Source organism: Salvelinus fontinalis, chromosome 16, assembly GCF_029448725.1.
Source record: "Salvelinus fontinalis isolate EN_2023a chromosome 16, ASM2944872v1, whole genome shotgun sequence".
Classification (NCBI taxonomy): domain Eukaryota; kingdom Metazoa; phylum Chordata; class Actinopteri; order Salmoniformes; family Salmonidae; genus Salvelinus; species Salvelinus fontinalis.
In genome coordinates, this window is record NC_074680.1 from 44,424,804 (window position 1) to 44,452,303 (window position 27,500).

Consider the following 27,500-nt stretch of genomic DNA (forward strand, 5'->3'; position numbering starts at 1 on the left):
TGTTGCCCTGGTGTTGTGTTGCCCTGGTGTTGTGTTGCCCTGGTGTTGTGTTGCCCTGGTGTTGTGTTGCCCTGGTGTTGTGTTGCCATGGTGTTGTGTTGCCATGGTGTTGTGACTCCATGTCTAGATCAAATAGCTTCTTAACAGCTTCTACCTCCAAGCCATACGACCACTGAACATCTAATCAAATGTCACTGGACTATATCCATTGTTTTGTACACTGCTGCTACTCGCTGTTTATTATCTTTGCATAGTCACTTTGTGCCTACTGACATGTACAATTTACCTCGACTAACCTGTACCCCCAACATCGACTCGGTACCGGTACCTCCATGTATATAGCCTCGTTATTGTTATGTAATTTTATTGGGTTACTTTTAATTTAATTTTTTACTTTAGTTTATTTAGTAAATATTTTCTTAACTCTATTTCTTGAACTGCATTGTTGGTTAAGGGCTTGTAAAGTAAGCATTTCACGATAAGGTCTACACCTGTTCTATTCGGCATATGTGTGAAATAGAATTTGATTTGCTTTGTATAAACACATAATTGGATTAGGAGAAGCAGCCCATATGTTCCATAGGCAGTCAAGGGAAAACAACTTCATCTCCTGTGATTCTTAAAAGGCTGTTTCCATGTTGCTCCTCTCTCAGTAACCTATGATATTATATTACGAAAAAAGACCTTATCTAAACTTCCAGTTCTAGTTGCTCTAATCTATCAGGGGGGGGGGGGGGGGGGGGGGGGGGGGACCAGTGATGCCCCCTTGTGGTCAAACCCAGTATCAGGTAATTACAGTATCAGGTAAATACAGATATGTTTTTACAAATGATGCCACTGAATGATCTCTGTAACCGGCAGAGGATAGGATATGTCCGGTGTTAGGACTTATTTGCGTGCACAATTAGCTTAAACTTTAAATTAGTATTAGACAAAGAGGCTAAATGAAAAAAATACATTTTATATTTTTTCTTCCTAAAAAAATCAACGTTTGTTGGCTCTGTAGTGTGTGGATGTGATAATTGCAACAGTACAAAGTTAGCTGACTACATTTTAAAAACTACAAGCCCCAATAACCGGAAGTAGTTTAGAATGACTCTGACGTCACGCTCTAGGAAATTGCTGTAAGTACACAATGGACCTTCGACGAAGTTAGTAAGAGGTAGTTGTTGTTTCTCTAAACGACAACTTAAGTTGATATCAATGTAGCCTTTGCATTTCATCAAACGTATTGACGTAATTTACTATTTGTTTTTTCCTAAATACTGAACGCTAGATAGTTGAGCTATATGTAACGTTAGCTGATTAGCTTCCATTTGCCCAATTTCTCTCTCTATAGCTCGATGTGTTTTGAGAGAGTTACCTAGCTAATGATGTTCTCGGTTTGACTAACGAGTTTGAGAATGGCAAACTGAGACAGCCAGTCCCCGCACATATATTTAGCTAGCTAACTAGTGTGTTTGATCGATGGCACGGATACTTCTGCGTTTGTCCGTTGGAGGAAGAGGAAGATGACAGAGTGGAGGGATTGACGCGCTGACTGCGACACCAGACCACAGCGGGAACTGCGACTGGCTGACGGACAGGACAGCGACTGGCTGACGGACAGGACAGCGAGGCAGATAAAGAAGAGGGATAATGCCGAGGAGAAAACAGTCGAACCCACAGCCCGTGAAATGTAAGTCAAGTGTGATAACCTAGCTAGCTACTAGTCATGCTATCGACTGGGTAGTGAAGGAGTTGTCACAAAGCTAACTCGCTGGATGTCCTTTGAGTCTTGGTTACATCTTTCAATGTCAGAGATATGTTGCTATGTGTACCGTTACCTACTACAGGAGTGATCCGTGGCTCATGGATGGTAACTAGTTTAACTGTAACCTTAATCAATCAAATCCGTCTTTCGTACTGATTTGGATAGTAACATTATATTTATATCTAACGTTGATACAGGATTAGGTCATTTAGTGAGCGAGTTGAGGTGTACACATTTGCTAAACCCCCACCAGTTCACACAACTGAACAGATATTTTTGTTTGTTGCTCTCCTGTTTGTGTGTCATGCGTGTGTGCATGATTTATATGTTGGGTCACACGGTTTCGTCATCCTCTTTCCTCTCACGGATGTGTGTTTCTCATCCTGTCTTTCTGTGTGTTTCATCTCATCCTGGACTTCCTCTCTTCTTCTTGTCTCCACTTCCTCTACAGGCTCTCCCCTACCTGACCTCCTCTCCCTCTTTCTCCCGTCTCTGTCTTTCCCTCTCTCTTTCCCTCTCCCCCTCTCTTTCACTCTTTCCCGCTCTCCCCCCTCTCTGTCCCGCTCTCCACCCTCTCTCCCTCCACTCTCAATCCCTCCCCTGCCCCCTTTCCTCCCTCCTCTATCTCCCTCTCCACTCTTCCTCTGTCCTTCCCTACCTCTCCTCCCTCTCTCTCCATCTCTCCTCCCCCCTCCATCTGCCCTCTCCTGTGTGTGTGTATTGCAGTGGACAGCGTAGTGTAACTAGTGGTGTTACGGACCGTAGTTGACCCGTGATCCATATGGATCACCCCCCACGGTTTCGGCACGCTTGTGAACCGCAGATCAATTGCAAAGTTTAACCATCATAGTGTAAAATACAGTTTTACTGCCGCTGTTACTTTTGAAAGTAATAATTGCAGAGTTGCAGTGAGCAGACAAGACAGATGTTGTGTTTTTCTCTGAAGCCTGAAGGTTGATTTGATAACTGTGTTTTAAAGCAGTTGTTTGTTCTGTTCACGTGAACGGGGCATGTTGAATCCCAACGAATCAATCCTGGATGCTCGCGTTGCAAAAAGCAAAGAAGAAAAAAGCGCAGTGACAGCCATGGCCAGAGGAGGAGCTGAAGAACTGGAAAAGCCTCCTGCTTCATTTAAGTCTCAAGTATGGGAGCATTTTGGCTTCCCTGTCAAATATGATGACGGAGGAAGGGTGGTGGACAGCACCATTACGGTGTGTCGGCATTGAGCCACAGAAAGCCGTATGATCATGGAAATGCATGGAGCGTGGCCACACATTTAAAGCGTCATCACCCTGGTGTGTCAGTGACGGGAGCCAACTCAGCCAAGAGACAACAACTTCTCACCGCGGCATCTAAGCCCTTTGCTGCAGAATCAGACCGGGCTGAAGCCATCACCAAATCTATTGGGATGTTTATCACTGCAGACATGACGCCATACTTTTGTTGCTCACTACACCACAGACGGGTGTACCTCCAGGCTAACAGAAAGCTAGGTGACTGACTGCTCACTACACCACGGAGGAGTGGACCTCCAGGCTAACAGAAAGCTAGGTGACTGTGACTGCTCACTACACCACGGAGGAGTGGACCTCCAGGCTAACAGAAAGCTAGGTGACTGTGACTGCTCACTACACCACAGACGGGTGGACCTCCAGGCTAACAGAAAGCTAGGTGACTGTGACTGCTCACTACACCACGGAGGAGTGGACCTCCAGGCTAACAGAAAGCTAGGTGACTGTGACTGCTCACTACACCACAGACGGGTGGACCTCCAGGCTAACAGAAAGCTAGGTGACTGTGACTGCTCACTACACCACAGACGGGTGTACCTCCAGGCTAACAGAAAGCTAGGTGACTGTGACTGCTCACTACACCACGGAGGAGTGGACCTCCAGGCTAACAGAAAGCTAGGTGACTGTGACTGCTCACTACACCACAGACGGGTGGACCTCCAGGCTAACAGAAAGCTAGGTGACTGTGACTGCTCACTACACCACGGAGGAGTGGACCTCCAGGCTAACAGAAAGCTAGGTGACTGTGACTGCTCACTACACCACAGACGGGTGGACCTCCAGGCTAACAGAAAGCTAGGTGACTGTGACTGCTCACTACACCACAGACGGGTGTACCTCCAGGCTAACAGAAAGCTAGGTGACTGTGACTGCTCACTACACCACGGAGGAGTGGACCTCCAGGCTAACAGAAAGCTAGGTGACTGTGACTGCTCACTACACCACAGACGGGTGGACCTCCAGGCTAACAGAAAGCTAGGTGACTGTGACTGCTCACTACACCACAGACGGGTGGACCTCCAGGCTAACAGAAAGCTAGGTGACTGTGACTGCTCACTACACCACAGACGGGTGGACCTCCAGGCTAACAGAAAGCTAGGTGACTGTGACTGCTCACTACACCACAGACGGGTGTACCTCCAGGCTAACAGAAAGCTAGGTGACTGTGACTGCTCACTACACCACGGAGGAGTGGACCTCCAGGCTAACAGAAAGCTAGGTGACTGTGACTGCTCACTACACCACAGACGGGTGGACCTCCAGGCTAACAGAAAGCTAGGTGACTGTGACTGCTCACTACACCACAGACGGGTGGACCTCCAGGCTAACAGAAAACTAGGTGACTGTGACTGCTCACTACACCACGGAGGAGTGGACCTCCAGGCTAACAGAAAGCTAGGTGACTGTGACTGCTCACTACACCACAGACGGGTGGACCTCCAGGCTAACAGAAAGCTAGGTGACTGTGACTGCTCACTACACCACGGAGGAGTGGACCTCCAGGCTAACAGAAAGCTAGGTGACTGTGACTGCTCACTACACCACAGACGGGTGGACCTCCAGGCTAACAGAAAGCTAGGTGACTGTGACTGCTCACTACACCACAGACGGGTGGACCTCCAGGCTAACAGAAAGCTAGGTGACTGTGACTGCTCACTACACCACAGACGGGTGGACCTCCAGGCTAACAGAAAGCTAGGTGACTGTGACTGCTCACTACACCACAGTCGGCTGAACCTCCAGGCTAACAGAAAGATAGGTGACTGTGACTGCTCACTACACCACAGACGGGTGTACCTCCAGGCTAACAGAAAGCTAGGTGACTGTGACTGCTCACTACACCACGGAGGAGTGGACCTCCAGGCTAACAGAAAGCTAGGTGACTGTGACTGCTCACTACACCACAGACGGGTGTACCTCCAGGCTAACAGAAAGCTAGGTGACTGTGACTGCTCACTACACCACGGAGGAGTGGACCTCCAGGCTAACAGAAAGCTAGGTGACTGTGACTGCTCACTACACCACAGACGGGTGGACCTCCAGGCTAACAGAAAGCTAGGTGACTGTGACTGCTCACTACACCACAGACGGGTGGACCTCCAGGCTAACAGAAAGCTAGGTGACTGTGACTGCTCACTACACCACAGACGGGTGGACCTCCAGGCTAACAGAAAGCTAGGTGACTGTGACTGCTCACTACACCACAGACGGGTGGACCTCCAGGCTAACAGAAAGCTAGGTGACTGTGACTGCTCACTACACCACAGTCGGCTGAACCTCCAGGCTAACAGAAAGCTAGGTGACTGTGACTGCTCACTACACCAAAGACGGGTGGACCTCCAGGCTAACAGAAAGCTAGGTGACTGTGACTGCTCACTACACCACAGTCGGCTGAACCTCCAGGCTAACAGAAAGCTAGGTGACTGTGACTGCTCACTACACCACAGACGGGTGGACCTCCAGGCTAACAGAAAGCTAGGTGACTGTGACTGCTCACTACACCACAGACGGGTGGACCTCCAGGCTAACAGAAAGCTAGGTGACTGTGACTGCTCACTACACCACAGACGGGTGGACCTCCAGGCTAACAGAAAGCTAGGTGACTGTGACTGCTCACTACACCACAGACGGGTGGACCTCCAGGCTAACAGAAAGCTAGGTGACTGTGACTGCTCACTACACCACAGACGGGTGGACCTCCAGGCTAACAGAAAGCTAGGTGACTGTGACTGCTCACTACACCACAGACGGGTGGACCTCCAGGCTAACAGAAAGCTAGGTGACTGTGACTGCTCACTACACCACAGACGGGTGGACCTCCAGGCTAACAGAAAGCTAGGTGACTGTGACTGCTCACTACACCACAGACGGGTGGACCTCCAGGCTAACAGAAAGCTAGGTGACTGTGACTGCTCACTACACCACAGACGGGTGTACCTCCAGGCTAACAGAAAGCTAGGTGACTGTGACTGCTCACTACACCACAGACGGGTGGACCTCCAGGCTAACAGAAAGCTAGGTGACTGTGACTGCTCACTACACCACAGAGGAGTGGGAGATGTGAACTCCGGTGCTACAGACACTCCCACTCTATGAGAGTCACACAGGCACAAATCTGGCGCGGGTACTGCTAGGAGCAGTAGCAGAGTGGAAGCTAGAGAGGCCCAATAGAAATATCCCAACCACCACAGATAATACCAAGAACCAAGAAAATGCAGTGATAGAAGCTGGACTGGGGCAACAGATAGCTTGCTTTGCACATGTGATCCATTTAGCATCCCAAAGGAGAATCTCAGTGAACCAGATGGACCGCCTCCTCGGGAGGATCAGGACGGTCGTTTCCTGTTTCCACCGAAGCACAACAGCCGCTCATGTGCTTAAGACCAAGCAGGAAGTGTTACAGCTACCGACCCACGAGCTCATACACCATGTCACAACAAGATGGAACTCCACTTCTGACATGTAGGAGAGCTATCATGAGCAGCAGACAGCTGTATAACTCAGCACTGACAGACAAGACCCTGGAAAACCACTAAGTGTAACGATGATGTGTATTATAGTAGACAGTGTAGTGTAATGATGCTGTGTGTGTGTAGTGTAATGATGCTGTGTGTGTGTGTAGTGTAATGATGCTGTGTGTGTGTGTAGTGTAATGATGCTGTGTGTGTGTGTAGTGTAATGATGCTGTGTGTGTGTGTAGTGTAATGATGCTGTGTGTGTGTGTGTGTAGTGTAATGATGCTGTGTGTGTGTGTGTGTGTAGTGTAATGATGCTGTGTGTGTGTGTAGTGTAATGATGCTGTGTGTGTGTAGTGTAATGATGCTGTGTGTGTGTGTGTGTGTAGTGTAATGATGCTGTGTGTAGTGTAATGATGCTGTTTGTGTGTAGTGTAATGATGCTGTGTGTGTGTGTGTGTAGTGTAATGATGCTGTTTGTGTGTAGTGTCATGATGCTGTTTGTGTGTAGTGTCATGATGCTGTGTGTGTGTGTAGTGTCATGATGCTGTGTGTGTGTGTAGTGTCATGATGCTGTGTGTGTGTGTAGTGTCATGATGCTGTGTGTGTGTGTAGTGTCATGATGCTGTGTGTGTGTGTAGTGTCATGATGCTATGTGTGTGTGTGTAGTGTCATGATGCTGTGTGTGTGTGTGTAGTGTCATGATGCTGTGTGTGTGTGTAGTGTAATGATGCTGTGTGTAGTGTAATGATGCTATGTGTGTGTGTAGTGTAATGATGCTGTGTGTGTGTGTGTAGTGTAATGATGCTGTGTGTGTGTGTGTGTGTGTGTAGTGTAATGATGCTGTGTGTAGTGTAATGATGCTGTGTGTAGTGTAATGATGCTGTGTGTAGTGTAATGATGCTGTGTGTGTGTGTAGTGTAATGATGCTGTGTGTGTGTGTAGTGTAATGATGCTGTGTGTGTGTGTGTGTAGTGTAATGATGACGATGTGTGTGTGTAGTGTAACGATGCTGTGTGTGTGTGTGTAGTGTAATGATGCTGTGTGTGTGTAGTGTAATGATGCTGTGTGTGTGTAGTGTAATGATGCTGTGTGTGTGTGTGTGTGTGTGTGTGTGTGTGTAGTGTAATGATGGTGTGTGTGTGTGTGTGTGTGTGTGTGTAGTGTAATGATGACGGTGTGTATGTGTTGCAGTAGACGGTGTGGAATGTGATCCAGGATGCCTAGTTCTGGACAGTGACTTCCTGCTTAGTGGAGAGCTCTGTGAGTTTGGAGACACGGAGATCATGGGGCTGGACAGAGACACAGGTCAGACACACACACACACACACACACACACACACACACACACACACGGATTTCCGAGTCCTTGACTAAATGCTGTGGTATCCCCTCTCCCTCCACCAGCTCTGACTGTGTTTTCTCTGAGTGATGAAAGCTCCAGCCTTCCGGCTCCGGATGACTCCAACTTCCCAGCATTCCTCTCCTGTAAGGGGTGTGGTCAACTGATTGGGGCCGACCTTGACCTAGGAGCGGGACTACACTTGGGGGTGGGACTCTACTGCACGACCTGTGAGGAGGACGTCCAGTCGGAATCGCACACAGCCTTGGAGGACACCTCACAAGGGGAGGAGTCAACCGCAGCCGTCCAATCCCATGCGGTGCAAGACAGGAAGAGGAAGAGAAGTAAGGCGGGTGATGAAGACGCCTGTATGAAGGTGTACGCGTGCTCTCTGTGTAGTTTCTCCTCTCGCTACTCCAACCATCTAAAACGCCACATGAGAACGCATGACGGAGAGAAGCCTTACCGCTGTCCCCACTGCCCCTACGCCTCTACGCAGAGGGTCAACCTGCAGAGACACACACGCACACACACCGGGGAGAAGCCCTACCTCTGCAACGCCTGCAGCTATGCCTGTAGTTCCCTGGGGAACCTGCGGAGGCACCAGCGCTCACACAGCCAGGAACCCCGGGCGCAACGCACACACACACTGATGAGACGCAGCGGACGAAAACACACACACCGAGGAAACGCTGAGGTTGAGAGCACACAATCAGGCATGTACACACACACACACGGGTCCCGTATGACTCAGTTGGTAGAGCATGGTGCTTGCAACACCAGGGTTGTGGATTCGGTTCCCGGGTCCACCCATATGTGAGATGTATACACGCATGACTGTAAGTCTCTTTGACCAAAAGTATGTGGACACCTGCTCGTCGAAAACATCTCATTCCAAAATCCTAGGCGTTAATATGGAGTTGGTCTCCCCATTGCTGCTATAACAGCCTCCACTCTTCTGGGGAGGCTTTCCACTAGATGTTGGAATGTTGCTGCAGGGACTTGCTTCCATTCAGCCACCAGGGCATTAGTGAGGTCGGGCACTGATGTTGGGTGATTAGGTCCGGCTCACAGTCGGCGTTACAATTCATCCCAAAGGTGTTCGATGCGGTTGAGGTCAGGGCTCTGTGCAGACCAGTTAAGTTTTTCCACACTGATCTCGACAAACCATTTCTGTATGGAGCTTGCTTTGTGCACGGGGGCATTGTCATGGTGAAACAGGAAAGGGCCTTCCCCAAACTTTTGCCACAGAGTTGGAAGCATAGAAATGTCTAGAATGTCATTGTATGCTGTAGTGTTAATTTAACAGCACTTACAGTTGACCAGGGCAGAAATTTGAGGAACTGACTTGTTGGAAAGGTGGCATCCTATGACATTGCCACATTTTAAAGTTACTGAGGTCTTCAGTATCGGCCATTCTACTGCCAATGGAGATTGCACACCTGTCAGTATCGAGTGTAGATGAAAGAGCTCAATAGACTCATTTGAAGAGGTGTCCACAAGTATATGTATGTGTATATATACAGTGGGGAGAACAAGTATTTGATACACTGCCGATTTTGCAGGTTTTCCTACTTACAAAGCATGTAGAGGTCTGTAATTTTTATCATAGGTACACTTCAACTGTGAAAGACTGAATCTAAAACAAAAATCCAGAAAATCACATTGTATGATTTCTAAGTAATTAATTTGCATTTATATATATATATCTCTAGAGCTATCTATATGTGTCCTATATTTATATACCACCTTTACAACAAGTCAAACATTTGGACACACCTTCTCATTCAAGGATTTTTCTTTATTTTCACTATTTTCTACATTGTAGAATAATAGTGAAGACATCAAAACTATGAAATAACACATATGGAATCATGTAGTAACCAAAGAAGTGTTAAACAAATCCAAATATATTTTAGATTTTAGATTCTTCAAAGCCTTGATGAGAGCTTTGCACACTCTTGGCATTCTCTCAATCAGTTTAACCTGTCTAGGATCAGCGTGGCGCTAGCGGCACACCCCCCCCCCCCCCCCCCACTGAAAAACCAGTGCCGCGAAATTCAAAAAAAATATTTTTTTAAAATATTTAACTTTCACACATTAAAGTCCAATACAGCTAATGAAAGACACAGATCTTGTGAATCCAGTCAACATTTCCGATTTTTAAAATGTTTTACAGGGAAGACACAATATGTAAAGATGTACATCTATTACCTAAAAACACATTAGCATAATCCACCATCTTTTATTTGTCCACCAACACCAGTAGCCATCACCAATTCGGCTAAACTAAGATATTTATAGCCCCTAACCAACAAAAAAACTCATTAGATGACAGTCTGATAACATATTTATGGTATGGGATAGGTTTTGTTAGAAAAAAGTGCATATTTCAGGTAGATGGCATAGTTTACAATTGCACCCACCATCACAAATGGACTAGAATAATTACAATGAGCAACGTGTTTACCTAACTACTAATCATCAAACATTTCGTAAAAATACACAGCATACACGAATCGAAAGACACAGATCCTGTGAATACAGACAATATTTCAGATTTTCTAAGTGTCTTACAGCGAAAACACAATAAATCGTTATATTAGCTTAGCACATAGCAATTAGCAGCCCAGCATTGATTCTAGCCAAAGTGAGCGATAAAAGTCAACATCGCCAAAAGATATTAATTTTTTCACTAACCTTCTCAGAATTCTTCCGATGACACTCCTGTAACATCACATTACAACATGCATATACAGTTTGATCGAAAATGTTTATATTTAGCCACCAAAATCATGGTTAGACAATGTGAAATGTAGACAAGCTGGTAAAGAAAAAGTCCTTGCGCCACTTAGACAGTGATCTACTCTTATACATAAATACTCATAAACGTGACTAAAAAATATAGGGTGGACAGGGATTGATAGACAATTTAATTCTTAATACAATTGCGTTATTACATTTTTTAATTTATCCTTACTTTTCAATACAGTTTGCGCCAAGCGAAGCTACGTCAAAAAACATGGCGTCCTAAGCCACTAAAATGTTTCGACAGAAACACGATTTATCATAATAAAAATGTCCTACCTTGAGCTGTTCTTCCATCAGTATCTTGGGCAAAGGATCCTTTCTTGGGAGAAATCGTCTTTTGGTGGAAAGCTGTCCTCTTGCCATGTGGAAATGTCAACTGCGTTCGGGATGAACTGAAAAGCGTGCCCAACTTTTCACATCGTTGCAAAAATAAATGCCCCAAAATCGCACTAAACGGATATAAATTGCTATAAAACGCTTTAAATTAACTACCTTATGATGTTTTTAACTCCTATAACGAGTGAAAAGATGACCGGAGAAATATAACAGGCTAAACTAACGCTTGGAACAGGTGCGCGCCGGTGTCCTCTAGGCTCATGACGCAGCTCCCAAAGAATGACTAGCTTCAGGGTTTTTTCATTTGTAGGGCCTGTGAACGCGCAATCGACCCCGTTGGAATCGTCATCACGTAAAGGCATCCAGGGGAAGACGTAAGAAGTATCCGTATAGTCATAGCAACGACAGTGCCCTTTTAACTGACATCAGAAGAGTGGCCAACATTTCTCAAATCTGACTCCATGTCAGGGAAATTGCTGTAGAATGGGCTCTGTTCCACTTAGAGACAAAATTTCAACTCCTATAGAAACTATAGACTGTTTTCTATCCAATAATAATAATAATATGCATATTGTACGATCAAGGATTTTGTGGGAAGCCGTTTAAAAAAGTAGCCAAATTAGCATAAATAGTCTAAACAGCGCCCCCATCCCCAACAGGTTAACCTGGAATGCTTTTCCAACAGTCTTGAAGGAGTTCCCACATCCTGAGCACTTGTTGGCTGCTTTTCCTTCACTCTGAGGTCCAACTCATCCCAAACCATCTCAATTGGGTTGAGGTCGGGTGATTGTGGAGGTCAGGTCATCTGATGAACCACTCCTTCCTGGTCAAATAGTCCTTACACAGCCTGGGGGTGTGTTGCGTCATTGTCCTGTGGAAAAATAAATGATAGTCCCACTAAGCGCAAACCAGATGGGATGGGTGTATCACTGCAGAATGCTGTGGTAGCCATGCTGGTTAAATGTGCCTTAAATTCTAAATAAATTACCAAGTGTCATCAGCAAAGCAACATCACACCTCTTCCTCCATGCTTCACGGTGGGAACGACACATGCGGAGATCATCTGTTCACCCACACCGCTTCTCACAAAGACACGGCGGTTGGAACCAAAAATCTCAAATTTGGACTCCAGACCAAAGTACAAATTTCCACCGGTCTAATGTCCATTGCTCATGTTTCTTGGCCCAAGCAAGTCTCTTCTTCTGATCTGTGTCCTTAAGTAGTGGTTTATTTGCAGAAATTCCACCATGAAGGCCTGATTTACACAGTCTCCTCCGAACAGTTGATGTTGAAATGTGTCTGTTACTTGAACTCTGTGAAGGGTCTTACTTTCCCGTGGCGGTCCTCATGCGAGCCACTTTCATCATAGCGTTTGATGGTTTTTGCGACTGCACTTGAAGAAACTTTCAAAGTTATTGACATTTTCCAGATTGACTGATCTTCATGTCTTAAAGTAATAATGGACTGTTGTTTCCCTTTTCTTATTTGAGCTGTTCTTGCCATAATATGGACTTGGTCTTTTACCAAATGGGGCTATCTTCTGTATACCATCCCTACCTTGTCACAACACAACTGATTGGCTCAAACGCATTAAGAAGGAAGGAAATTCCACAAATTAACAAGGCACACTTGTTAATTGAAATGTATTCCAGGTGACTACCCCAAGAAGCTGGTTGAGAGAATGCCAAGAGTGTGCAAAGCAGTCTTCAAGGCAAAGGGTGGCTATTTGAAGAATCTCAAATATAAAATATGTTTTGATTTGAATAACACTTTTTTGGTTACTACATGATTCCATATGTGTTATTTCAAAGTTTTGATGTCTTCACTATTATTCTACAATGTAGAAAATAGTTTTTTTTTTAAATTAAGAAAAACCCTTGAATGAGTAGGTGTCCAAACATTTGATTTGTACTATATATATATATATATATATATATATATATATATATATATATAAAGATATGCATTACACACACCTGTTCAACATATTTACCCAACCAGCACCAATGATCCTCACTCAAACTGGGAGTGATATGTTAGAGGATAGTTTTAGTGAGAACATTATGTCCTGTAGCACAAAGCTCAGAGTGAAAGGAGAAGTGTTGGTTAACTTTCTGAAACTGTTAGAAAAGAGGAAGAAGCTGTTTGGTTGGCTGGTTACTGAACTTAATAAGATCTTTGGGTTGTGTGTCGGGCTGCAACGCCTAATTCAAATGAAATATATATATATATATTTTAAGCACTTGAACGAACATGGTAACGCTGGAAATAGAATGCAAATGAGAGAACAGGCCCGTAAGCATCTACGGAGTCATAACGCTTTAAATTCGAAAGAAAGTCTATATTTTCCACGTCTACGCGGAGCACTGCTTTTTTAACCGGGGTATCAAACTCATTCCACGGAGGGCCGAGTGTTTGCAGATGTTTTTTTTCTCCCTTTCAATTAAGACCAAGACAACCAGGTGAAGGGTCACTAATTAGTGACCTCCGTGTATCAATCAAGTACAAGGGAGGAGCGACACCCCGCAGACACTCGGCCCTCCGTGGAATGAGTTTGACACCTGCTTTAAAATAAGCGGATACATTGCGTGGTTCGATTTAGAAAAGCAATTGCTATGATCTTCCCTATACTAAGTAGACTAAATGTAGTTGACTTGTAAAGCTAAGGTTTATCAATCAAATAGACTAGATATTTGAAAACATTTGCAGCTTAGCTGTGTTGATTTTCATCATAGGCATATAGCCTAGGCAGGCTACGGCTGGAAAACTAGACGACTCCGATCTCAAGATAGAATAACGCTACTCTTTGTAGATGAAGTGAGCTAGCAACGCAACAACAGTTTAGCACAGGTACGGTGAGGTGGGCACATCTAAGGTGAGTCAAAAGGAACTCACAACAGTAACTCCCAGGGGCTACATAGCAAACAAATACAACTGTTTATTATGGATTGTCATGACGACGTTGGCGTACGCCACGGAGTGCACTGACTCCGGCTACGCACGTACATTTCACGCTGTTGTGACGGGTGTCTCTCCGGTTCACCAAAACCACGCTCCGTATGTGTTGCAGTTTTGGGGTCACGGTTCGGTGATGAAACGCCATCCACAATATGCAACATTCACAATGTTCCTGGCATTGTCTGTTGTGACAGAATTGTTTTGTTGGGCCTCAAGTTTCCACCCTGATGCTGGCCAACAAGCTGCTACAGCCGTCATGCTTGTAAACAAATTGTAGTGTTCATTATGAATAATGTTTTGTTACATTTAACTGCCTAAAATGCTGTTTATAGAGGCCATTTCCTTAGTAGGTGACAAAAGGTCCCTCTACTGAACGGTCCATCACACTACTTGTGTGTTAATGTGTGTGTACTGTTCTCTCCTTCAGATGCCTTGGTGTCAGACCTGACGGTGTGTGTGAGGGAGGGCTCTGATTTCCTCCAGAACCTAGAGGGGGTAGTCTCTCCCTCCTCCCCTCGTCTCCCCCCCTCCGCCCCCCTCCCTGATCTACTCTTCCCCCTCTGCTGTCGCTCCTGTGGCCTCACCCTGGAGGGAGAAGGAGAGACTGAGGGGGAGGGCGGAGGGCAGGTGTGTAATAAATGTTCTGAGTCTCTCATCTCCAAGAAACCAGGGTCCCCCAGCCCCACTGACACACTCCAGTCAGGGGCCAGCAAGCTGTACCGCTGCCCTCTCTGCCCCTTCCTCTCCCTCTACCCCAACCACCTGGCCCGACACGCCCACACCCACAGCGGGGAGAAGCCCCACCGCTGTCCCCAGTGCCCCTACGCCTCGGCCCACCTGGACAACCTGAAACGCCACCTCCGGGTCCACACGGGGGAAAAGCCTTACCGCTGTCCCAAGTGCTCCTACGCCTGCGGGAACCTGGCCAACCTGAGGCGCCATGAGAGGATTCACTCTGGAGCCAAGCCGTTCCACTGCTCTGTGTGTGGCTACAGCTGTAACCAGAGTATGAACCTGAAGAGACACATGCTGAGACACACGGGGGAGAAGCCGTATGGCTGTGCTGAGTGTGACTACACTACGGGACACTGGGACAACTACAAACGCCATCAGAGGAAACACGGACACAACACCGACAGCTGGGACAAACACACACACCAGGACACTACAACAGACAGCTGGGACAAACACACACACCAGGACACTGCAACAGACAGCTGGGACAAACACACACACCAGGACACTACAGCAGACAGCTGGGACAAACACACACACCAGGACACTGCAGCAGCAGACAGCTGGGACAAACACACACACCAGGACACTACAGCAGACAGCGAGGGCTGGAACACACAGGAGAAAACGGAGAAACACACACCACCACATACCACAGACCAACACTGGGTTCAAGAGACAGGGAAGCATAGCCAGGGAGAGGTGTAGCTGGGGGGAGGGGGTGTTTATTACACTGGTGTTCTCAGGCCTCAGAGGGGTGGGGCTTATCTCAGGTGCCTTTAGAGGCGGAGCTACATGAGCCGTCGTACTGCATGTGATTGCTGCACTGACCTTTACCTTGGGCATTAAAGGGCGTGCCGTTAAAGATTGATCTTGTTTTTGAACTGTAACATGTTGTTTTTAATTCAGTGGATCCAATGTTTGAAATGTATGTTTTGATTGAATTGTAGCCCATTTCACAGTCAGGTTTTGTGTGACTAAACCATTTTTTTGTTAACTGCAATGAACCGAATTGTGAAAGTGTACAAATTTGTATGATTATATTTGAGTTATTTTATTAATCATTATTTCAACAATGTTTCACAGCTGAGTGCAAGGCTACTCAGAGAATGGACAGGGCCACAGTAAAGGTCTGTCTGCACACGTTGCCTTATACATCTCTCCAATCCTGAAATAAAGACCTTTTAACTGTTTTCCCTTTGTGGGTTTATACTTGTAATAGGGGTGGTTTGTGTGTGATGCTTGTAATCCATCTGATATCTTTATATTTTAGGGTGTGCGTCTTTGTCAACAGGTGTTTCCTGACTGAAGGGGTCATATTATCACGGTCCCTTATGCAAAACATGACTGAGATATTATTAAGATAGAGGCTCTCAGATCATCTATGCATTTCTCAGTGTCTCTCTGAAGTGGGTGTCTGTGACTGGAGTTTCAAAGCACACAGAAGAGAAACACCAACACCCATGGGCCTGGTAGGATTATATTTAATTATATTGTTATATCTGGTCATTACTTCCTGGTAGGATTATATTTAATCATGATCTTATATCTCGTCATTACTTCCTGGTAGGATTATATTTAATCATATTATATCTGGTCATTACTTCCTGGTAGGATTATATTTAATCATGTTATGTCTGGTCATTACTTCCTGGTAGGATTATATTTAATTATGTTATATCGGGTCATTACTACCTGGTAGTATTATATTTAATCATATTGTTATATCTCGTCATTACTTCCTGGTAGGATTATATTTAATCATATTATATCTGGTCATTACTTCCTGGTAGGATTATATTTAATCATGTTATATCTGGTCATTACTTCCTGGTAGGATTATATTTAATCATGTTATGTCTGGTCATTACTTCCTGGTAGGATTATATTTAATCATGTTATGTCTGGTCATTACTTCCTGGTAGGATTATATTTAATTATGTTATATCGGGTCATTACTACCTGGTAGTATTATATTTAATCATATTGTTATATCTCGTCATTACTTCCTGGTAGGATTATATTTAATCATATTATATCTGGTCATTACTTCCTGGTAGGATTATATTTAATCATGTTATGTCTGGTCATTACTTCCTGGTAGAATTATATTTAATTATGTTATATCTCGTCATTACTTCCTGGTAGGATTATATTTAATCATATTATATCTGGTCATTACTTCCTGGTAGGATTATATTTAATTATGTTATATCTGGTCATTACTTCCTGGTAGGATTATATTTAATTATGTTATATCTGGTCATTACTTCCTGGTAGGATTATATTTAATCATGATGTTATATCTGGTCATTACTTCCTGGTAGGATTATATTTAATCATGATGTTATATCTGGTCATTACTTCCTGGTAGGATTATATTTAATCATGTTATATCTGGTCATTACTTCCTGGTAGGATTATATTTAATCATGTTATATCTGGTCATTACTTCCTGGTAGGATTATATTTAATCATGTTATATCTGGTCATTACTTCCTGGTAGGATTATATTTAATCATGTTATATCTGGTCATTACTACCTGGTAGGATTATATTTAATCATATTGTTATATTAATTTCTCATTACTTCCTGGTAGTATTATACTTTATCATGTTGTTATATTATCTTGTCATTACTTCCTGGTAGGATTATACTTAAACATGATGTTATATCTGGTCATTACTTCCTGGTAGGATTATATTTAATCATTTTGTTGTTACATTTTCTGATCATTACTACCTGGTAGGATACTTAATCGTATATGATTAGACATTATTAGGGCTTCACAGCAAATCTGTGAAACCTATTGTTATTCTTTGATTATTTTTTTCTTTCTTCTTTTTTCTTTTTTTCTGGTCAAATAACTCAAGCATAGATTGGTAACTTTTTTTTTCTAATTTGGCACGCGGAAACTAGAAGCCATGAGCAACTTGGTCTAAAATAATGGCACTGATTGGCCTGCGGGTGGCGCTGCAACTTTGTATGCAGGTGTCTTTCCTCAGGCTGAACGAATTTGCCTCAATGACTCATGTCCGTCAGGATAGATTTTTCCTTTATATTGCACATATTGGAAAACCTTTACATTAAAAAAAATGGCATGAACCATAAATCCCCAAAACATGAAATGAAGTATGTAGGCCAATTGTACATCTTAGCCTTGCTCAAACTAAGTTAAGGGATTGGTTAAGAGATGTCTTGAGTTATTTATAAATCAGGAAATAATTTGTAAATCCACTCCCAAGTTTTTGGCCTTGATATCTTAAAAGGAATAACTGTTAACAATTCACTTTTTTGATTATGTAAAGCTAATGCTTAAAATAATCCCCCAAATTGTTCTCATGGACTAAAAGTCAGATTCACAGCAAACTGGATCTTTGGACTCATCATCAAAAAACATTGATACATTCAAAGATGGACACACGATACCAGTAGATGCTAGCAAATACCTTATTATGTAGAAAAAAATACTTAAAATCTTCTCATGAACCATAGGACCAAATGACTCATTGGTCCAAAGATGGCAGAGTTCACAAATTAGATTTTAAATTTGTAAATCCACTCCCAACTTTTTGGCATTGATATCTTAAAAGGAATAACTGTTAACAATTTATAATTTAATAAACAACTGTTATACAATTTAAATGAATGTTAGATTTAAAAGAGCGACTGTTCCTAAAAAAATCTACTTCGTATTTTAAAAACGGTCTGTTGTGGCATTGATATGAGTCAACAAACTTTTATTCTAGTGTAAAAATGTACTACAAAGTCTAAATAGGATCATTTTGGTAATGAAGTCTGTCTATGTTATTTAAACAACTGTATCAACCAAACTGTATCAATCCACAATGGACTAGGTAGAATATATTCAGTGGCCCCCGGGTTGATGACAACGCAAACACTGCTAATAACCTACAGAACTTGAGACAACGGCATGCAGCGTGTTGATTGGTCGATGAGTGGCCAAGCCCTCGTCACACCTATAATATATTTATCAAACACAGGCCTTTCGTGCCACCTCTAGCTATTGCGCTGATAATGCCCACATTGAAAATAGCAAAAAACATATTTCTTACACACACCCGGACCTATAGCCCTAGCTCCAGCGCTACGATATACCATTGTGTTACGTTTGTTAAAATGGATCCCTAAGAATGATTACCTGCTGCATCCAAAGACCAAACTTCACATGCGTCGTCCTTGTGTTACTGAGAGATAAACATGATAATGCTTTCACTGATTGCACATAAAGGAAGATAGTTACTACAGGATAGTCCTTGTTTTGTTATCCAACTGCTCTCGTGTCCTTTCTGTCATCCTGTGAACCCCGTTCATTGCTGCTTGAAGCTACATTATTGGTTATTGAGCTAGGATTGTTATGTGATGAGACATTATTGTAGTGTTTGTTATCATGATTCATAAATGTTAGACTGATTCTATAATGACTTTAGAGGAAAGACCAACCTGTAGCACTAGCAACTAACACTTTATATCAACACAAGAACTGTAGGGGGGGTTTGGTTCTGAGTTTGGGGGGGTGTGTGTGTGTGTGTGTGTGTGTGTGTGTGTGTGTGTGTGTGTGCGTGTGTGTGTGTAACCATGTCTCAGTCCCAGTTTCTCTCTGCCTTGTAGGGGAGTTCCCATCCGAAGCCGTTCCCAGGAGACATCCTGGAGTTTCCTCTGAATAAATACTTCTCCCATTTTGGAATTTATTACGGAGAGAGGGATGGAGTGCCCTACGTAGCACATCTTACCTGCAGAGGTCTGTGTCCACACACACACACACACACACACACACACACACACACACACACACACACACACACACACACACACACACACACACACAGGGCCGTAACCAGGGTTTGAGTTTTAGTGAGCTCCCCCCACCTCCCAGCCATTATCTCTTTGGTTGTTGTGGCTTCATTCACCGATCTACAAACACAGATTAACCACGACACATCACCTCAGCACCGGGATGAAAAACTATTAAATATATACAGAGGGATCTGTTATATACACTGCTCAAAAAAATAAAGGGAACACTTAAACAACACAATGTAACTCCAAGTCAATCACACTTCTGTGAAATCAAACTGTCCACTTAGGAAGCAACACTGATTGACAATAAATTTCACATGCTGTTGTGCAAATGGAATAGACAAAAGGTGGAAATTATAGGCAATTAGCAAGACACCCCCAATAAAGGAGTGGTTCTGCAGGTGGTGACCACAGACCACTTCTCAGTTCCTATGCGTCAGAGTCGGTGTAATACGATTCGATTTTAGTCCTGTATTGACACTTAGCCTGTTTGATGGTTCGTCTGAGGGCATAGCAGGATTTCTTATAAGCTAGAGTCCCGCTCCTTGAAACCGACAGCTCTAGCCTTTAGCTCAGTGCAGATGTTGCCTGTAATCCATGGCTTCTGGTTGGGGTATGTACGTACAGTCACTGTGGGGATGACATCATCGATGCACTTGATGAAGTCAATGACAGATGTGGTGTACTCCTCAATGCCATCGGAGGAATCACGGAACATATTCCAGTCTGTGCAAAACAGTCCTGTAGCTTAGCCTCTGCTTCATCTGACCACTTCTTTGTTGACCGAGTCACTGGTGCTACCTGCTTTAGTTTTTGCTTGTAAGCAGGAATCAGGAGGATATAATAATGGTCAGATTTGCCAAATGGAGGGTGAGGGAGAGCTTCGTACACATCTCTGTGTGGAGTAAAGGTGGTCTAGAGTTCTTTCCTCTTGTTGCACATGTAACATGCTGATAGAAATGAGGTGAAACTGATTTAAGTTTCCCTGCATTAAAGTCACCGGCCACTAGGAGCGCCGCCTCTGGGTGAGCATTTTCCTGTTTGCTTATGGCGGAATGCAGCTCATTCATTGCTGTCTTAGTGCCAGACTCTGACTGTGGTGGTATTTAAACAGCCACGAAAAATACAGATGAAAAGTCTCTAGGTAGATAGTGTGGTCTACAGCTTATCATGGGATACATCTGCCTTCCTCTCCAGGCGCCATTTTTGTTAATATGATATCTGAGTGAGAGTGACTAACAAAATCATTAGGGGGCCTACTGAAGATCATCGGCCTCGTTTATAACCGCTGCGTACATTTGACACTAAATATCTGCATGAGCCATTTCTGAAAACACTATGTACAAAAGATTTATAAACTTGTCGCACGCAATACATGCGCATTTTCCCCCAATATAAATCTGACCCGACTTGAAACTGGACTCGTTAAAAGGTATTACAACTCTGCCTGAAAAATGACCTTTGTGGTGACAATATTACCCCCTTATTTGCTGTATACTGTGGAAGTATTGGAATTAGGCCAGGGAAGTTACTAAAATAAGGAGCAATGGCAATCTTGATTAATTGTCTGTTGTCAGAATGTTTAACATTTTTACAAATACATTTGCTTTATTTGCAGTAAAAAAAATAAAAAATGTGTACCTGTAAACTGATCATTTGATTTCAATCAATGTTTTGCATTGACTTTTTCCCAAACCTAAATGTGCTGCCCGCAAATTCTGAAACATTGTCTGGAAGCGTACTGTATATCTACTCAGTAGGCGTACTTATAGCAATAGCCTACACACTTCAAAGCAAAATATCAACTGTCCATGTTTTAAATTCGAGTATTACCCTATAAACCGCGTTTCCTTTCAGATGTATAGAGCAAAATACGTATAGGCTCAGTTAAATGAGAGATGTGCATGGTCATTTGTTGTTCATTCCTGTTTCTCAAAAGCCAAATGTAGAAGTTGTTCCAAATGTCAAATTGTTTTAATGTTTAAGTATAGACATTTACTCCGAATTCTTAAGGTTAGGCATTAACTCTGAATGGTTAAGGTTAGACATTAACTCTGAATGGTTAAGGTCAGGCATTAACTCTGAATGGTTAAGGTTAGACATTAACTCTGAATGGTTAAGGTTAGGCATAAACTCTGAATGGTTAAGGTTAGACATTAACTCTGAATGGTTAAGGTCAGGCATTAACTCTGAATGGTTAAGGTTAGACATTAACTCTGAATGGTTAAGATTAGGCATTAACTCTGAATGGTTAAGGTTAGACATTAACTCTGAATGGTTAAGGTTAGTCATTAACTCTGAATGGTTAAGGTTAGACATTAACTCTGAATGGTTAAGGTTAGGCATTAACTCTGAATGGTTAAGGTTAGACATTAACTCTGAATGGTTAAGGTTAGACATTAACTCTGAATGGTTAAGGTTAGGCATTAACTCTGAATGGTTAAGGTTAGACATTAACTCTGAATGGTTAAGGTTAGTCATTAACTCTGAATGGTTAAGGTTAGACATTAACTCTGAATGGTTAAGGTTAGTCATTAACTCTGAATGGTTAAGGTTAGTCATTAACTCTGAATGGTTAAGGTTAGACATTAACTCTGAATGGTTAAGATTAGACATGAACTCTGAATGGTTAAGGTAATGGTCAAAACCACTTTCTATCCCTGGATTCAAACATGCAACCTTTAGATTCAGAGGCAGATGTTTATCGCCCATCCGCCATCTCCGTCCACAACGTTGAAACCTACGTGAAGGTAACAGCGCCCCCTAGTGTCCGTTTTCCACGTCATCTCCCGACATCGTCACACGTGGATGGACTTCGAATACTGACTTATATCATGGTTGACCTGCCTGAATTTGTTTTGGGCTAAAGCTTATTCTGGAATATGAACCGTCATGGCCAGAAAAGGTGGTAAAGAATTTATTCTGTAATGGTATGAAAATAGCCTATGTATTATGTATCATATAAATGAAATATTGTTCACCTGGGACATTTCAACTAACAGTAAGCTATTCAGACATAGCATAAAAAAACGTAAGCTTTTACATCATATCCCTCATTTGCACGACATACTTATTTTCCAGCAACGCAATACAATGTTTCAACTGCTACCAAATGTGGGTACGCTTGGATCGCAGGTTTGTGGGGTGGCAAGCACATTCTCACGTCAAGTAACGGTTTATAAATGAGGCCCCCGAAATATGCTACACTGCCCACAAATTCATAAACATCGTCTACCCTGGAAGATAACTACAGTGGTAACCTACACACCGGTTTCAGAGGGCAATGTTTAGGTTAGGGGAAAGTAGACGCAAAACATTATTGAATTCAGACAACCTGTTTACAGGTCCACAACAATTTGCAATTGTTTTCGTTTTTGTGTTACTATACTTGTGAGGACTTTTTGGGGACCAACAATTGATACCATAACACCGAAGCCTAAATTGGCCTTTTTACAAGTGAGAACCGGCAAAATGTCCTCACTTCTCTGAATTTTAGTTTATTAACTATTCTTGTGAGGACTTCAAGTCTAACCACTAGGCTACCTGGGCGGCAGGTAACCTAGTGATGGAGCATTGTGCCAGTAACCGAAAGGTTGCTAGATTGAATCCCCATGCTGACAAGGTAAAAATCTGTTGTTCTGCCCCTGAACGAGGCAGTTAACCCACTGTTCCTAGCCCGTCATTGTAAATAAGAATTTGTTCTTAACTGACTTGCCTAGCTAAATAAAGGTTAAATATATATATATTTTTTTAAGTAATCACAAGTGTAGTAAAACGTGTACATACACACTGACACACACTTGCTCTGTTGTACTGACCGACTATGTGTTTAGACTCGGAGACGAAGCTGCTGTTATTTGGCCGAGCCCTGAAGTCAGAGGTCAAACTGGACCCAGTGGAGCTAGTGGGACGGAGATACAAGGTAACACACTCACTCAGATGCAAACTATAATAATGAAATATTTACTGTGTGTGTGTGAGGTTATAACTCCTCTGTGTGTGTGTAGGTGAGGTTATAGCTCCTCTGTGTGTGTGTAGGTGAGGTTATAGCTCCTCTGTGTGTGTGTAGGTGAGGTTATAGCTCCTCTGTGTGTGTAGGTGAGGTCATTGCTCCTCTGTGTGTGTGTAGGTGAGGTTATAGCTCCTCTGTGTGTGTAGGTGAGGTTATAGCTCCTCTTTGTGTGTGTAGATGAGGTTATAGCTCCTCTCTGTGTGTGTAGGTGAGGTTATAGCTCCTCTGTGTGAATGTAGGTGAGGTTATAGCTCCTCTGTGTGTGTAGGTGAGGTTATAGCTCCTCTGTTTGTGTAGGTGAGGTTATAGCTCCTCTGTTTGTGTAGGTGAGGAACTTGCTGGATGAGGTCCATCCTCCCAGGGATTTCTACTCTCTGGTGAAGCCTGCGATAGACGACATGATCGGTAGAGACGTCACCTTCGACATCCTGTTTCATAACTCTGAACACCAGGCCACGCTCTTCAGATACGGACTCAAGAAGTCCACCCAGGTAAGGGTAGGGATGGTGAGTGTGTGTGTGTGTCTTTTGAGGGGGGGGGTGTATATGATGTGCAACAATGTCTGATGTGATTGGTTGTAGATTGAGAAGATCTGTTGTGATTGGTTACAGATTGAAAAGGTCTACGCCCAGATCCTGCCCACCTGGAAGAAGCCGTTTGAGAAGAAGTTGTTGTAACCATGACGACGACCGTGGCTGTGTTCTAGATTGGAACACAGTCTACAGTTTAATTCCCTCTAGATATCTACTAACGAGGTACAACAAGGAGAATCATAACAGTAATGTAACTCCATAGCCAGTGTAGGATGATGATATAGGAGAATTAATATTTTTACTTGAGTTTTTACGTTCAGGGTTACATTGAACATTGTATTATTTTAATATATATACACACACACATCAATAAAATACAGTAAAATACTTTCCTATTATTCTGTGTGTCTCAGACAGAACGAGAGAGAAGGCGGGGGTGAGGGTTTTATTTCAGTTTAAGGGACGTGGGCACCATTCAATCTGTATTGCCAAAGCGTTACAGGTCATTTGTGAATGTGCTGATGTATGCAGAGTTTACGTGAATGCAGTCTCCACTAACGCGGTTACATTGCCTTCACATTTCAATCACGCTGTACTTCCCCGATGCGGATTGAGTAGAGCCCTGAAGTCGATCTCATATTGTTGTTATGGTGATGTGGGACATGAAACGATGGAGAAATTATGAATCTGCTCTTTGTGCTTGTGTCCTGGGGAATGAAAAGGCGCGGTACATTTACTAAGAAAAATAATTTCATCTCCGAAGCGCTTTCTCCTATAGTGTGAATGTGTGTACAGCATTACAGAGGAAAGATGTTTGATGATAACACACTCCCTCCTCCACTCTCTCCTCCTCTTCCTCCACTCTTGCAGTTCTTGACACAAACCGGTGCGCCCGGCACCTACTACCATACCCCGTTTTAAAAGGCACTTGAATCTTTTGTCTTGCCTATTCACCTTCTGAATGACACACATACACAATCCATGTCTCAAGACTTAAAAATCCTTCTTTAACCCTATTCGTACGGGACTAGTGTTACTATAGAAAGTCAGGTATGTCATTATTACTTCTAACCCCCCCCCCCCCCCCTTAAAAGAGTTAGATGCACTATTGTAAAGTGGTTGTTCCACTGGATATCATAAGGTGAATGCACCAATTTGTAAGTCGCTCTGGATAAGAGCGTCTGCTAAATGACTTAAATGTAATGTAAATGACCACAGCATGTCTGTTTTTCCAGTGGACGATTCAGAGCGGATCAGTTTTACCAAACTGCCCCTGTAGTTATTTTTGTTTCCCCCCTAATTGACCGTTGACGTCAGCCTGGAGGCTCTTCTAGGTCGTGAAGACATTTTAAATGTCTAAGGATTGTCTAATATTGGGCTAATGGCCTTCAGTTGGGAGAAAGTCAAAATAATAATGCATATCAATAAGAAGAATGAGCTGTAATCTGCAGACATTAAATTACCAGACGGATTTGGCAATGTATCAATTCATTGGCTCAGAATCGTCCACTTCATCTATTGAAAGAGAAGTATGGCACTAGAAAAGTTGCTATTTAACAAAACAAATCATTCATCTGTAGGGTACCTGCATAGCACGTTGTTTTAAGCATCAATTTGTTCCAATGTTCTTAACCAATCTGGGTGCAGCACCTGTTAAACTCTGTCCTATCGTGAGACAGAGCTGGTTGATCCCTAGACAGCACCTGTTAAACTCTGTACTATCGTGAGACAGAGCTGGTTGATCCCTAGACAGCACCTGTTAAACTCTGTCCTATCGTGAGACAGAGCTGGTTGATCCCTAGACAGCACCTGTTAAACTCTGTACTATCGTGAGACAGAGCTGGTTGATCCCTAGACAGCACCTGTTAAACTCTGTCCTATCGTGAGACAGAGCTGGTTGATCCCTAGACAGCACCTGTTAAACTCTGTCCTATCGTGAGACAGAGCTGGTTGATCCCTAGACAGCACCTGTTAAACTCTGTCCTATCGTGAGACAGAGCTGGTTGATCCCTAGACAGCACCTGTTAAACTCTGTCCTATCGTGAGACAGAGCTGGTTGATCCCTAGACAGCACCTGTTAAACTCTGTCCTATCGTGAGACAGAGCTGGTTGATCCCTAGACAGCACCTGTTAAACTCTGTACTATCGTGAGACAGAGCTGGTTGATCCCTAGACAGCACCTGTTAAACTCTGTCCTATCGTGAGACAGAGCTGGTTGATCCCTAGACAGCACCTGTTAAACTCTGTCCTATCGTGAGACAGAGCTGGTTGATCCCTAGACAGCACCTGTTAAACTCTGTACTATCGTGAGACAGAGCTGGTTGATCCCTAGACAGCACCTGTTAAACTCTGTCCTATCGTGAGACAGAGCTGGTTGATCCCTAGACAGCACCTGTTAAACTCTGTCCTATCGTGAGACAGAGCTGGTTGATCCCTAGACAGCACCTGTTAAACTCTGTCCTATCGTGAGACAGAGCTGGTTGATCCCTAGACAGCACCTGTTAAACTCTGTCCTATCGTGAGACAGAGCTGGTTGATCCCTAGACAGCACCTGTTAAACTCTGTCCTATCGTGAGACAGAGCTGGTTGATCCCTAGACAGCACCTGTTAAACTCTGTCCTATCGTGAGACAGAGCTGGTTGATCCCTAGACAGCACCTGTTAAACTCTGTACTATCGTGAGACAGAGCTGGTTGATCCCTAGACAGCACCTGTTAAACTCTGTCCTATCGTGAGACAGAGCTGGTTGATCCCTAGACAGCACCTGTTAAACTCTGTACTATCGTGAGACAGAGCTGGTTGATCCCTAGACAGCACCTGTTAAACTCTGTACTATCGTGAGACAGAGCTGGTTGATCCCTAGACAGCACCTGTTAAACTCTGTACTATCGTGAGACAGAGCTGGTTGATCCCTAGACATTTGTACTATCGTGAGACAGAGCTGGTTGATCCCTAGACATTTGAAATATCTTCACGACCTCGAAGAGCCTCCAGGCTCCCGTCATAACGGTCAATTGTGAATGAGGGAAAAACAATTATTACAGGGGCAGTTTGGTAAAAACGAATCCCGTCCGAATTGTCCACTGGAAAAAACAGACAAGCTGGGGTAATAATGACATAATCGACATTCTATAGTAACACTAGTCAAATCAAATTCAAATGTATTTATATATCCCTTCTTACATCAGCTGATGCCACAAAGTGCTGTACACAAACCCCAGCCTAAAACCCCAAACAGCAAGCAGTGCAGGTGTAGAATGGGACCTAAGTCATGGAAAGAGCAGGTGTCCTTTATATTTTGTACACTCAACGTATAGGCCAGTCGCACTTTCTCATGAAATGGCTCAAAAAGGGACGTTTTGAGACAAACATGCTGGAGGTGTCGTGGCTGTTGGTACTGTCTATTTGTGCATCGTGTGTGTGTCTTTAGAAGAGAAAGATGTTTCAGGTTT

General features: G+C 43.6%; 3 protein-coding genes across 3 annotated transcripts in view; 2 read left to right on the forward strand and 1 right to left on the reverse strand.

The window, feature by feature from the left end:
- Window positions 1-751: 751 nt before the first annotated feature.
- On the forward strand, window positions 752-15,875 carry LOC129813227 (zinc finger protein 513-like). Its single transcript, XM_055865516.1, has 4 exons — window positions 752-1,678; window positions 7,695-7,808; window positions 7,908-8,558; window positions 14,375-15,875. The coding sequence occupies exons 1-4, from the start codon at window positions 1,639-1,641 to the stop codon at window positions 15,388-15,390; spliced, it is 1,821 nt and encodes a 606-aa protein (XP_055721491.1). The 5' UTR covers window positions 752-1,638; the 3' UTR covers window positions 15,391-15,875.
- A 176-nt stretch (window positions 15,876-16,051) lies between these two features.
- On the forward strand, window positions 16,052-24,436 carry LOC129813228 (phospholipase A and acyltransferase 1-like). Its single transcript, XM_055865517.1, has 5 exons — window positions 16,052-16,154; window positions 19,316-19,445; window positions 23,338-23,426; window positions 23,843-24,007; window positions 24,128-24,436. Exons 1-5 carry the CDS (start codon window positions 16,146-16,148, stop codon window positions 24,191-24,193), a joined length of 459 nt encoding a protein of 152 aa, XP_055721492.1. The 5' UTR covers window positions 16,052-16,145; the 3' UTR covers window positions 24,194-24,436.
- Window positions 24,318-27,500, reverse strand: part of LOC129813226 (bifunctional epoxide hydrolase 2-like) — a 24,444-nt gene continuing 21,261 nt past the window's right edge. Inside the window, exon 19 of the mRNA XM_055865515.1 lies at window positions 24,318-27,500. This exon is cut by the window's right edge and continues 192 nt beyond it. The gene's annotated coding sequence lies outside the window, so the exon portion shown is untranslated.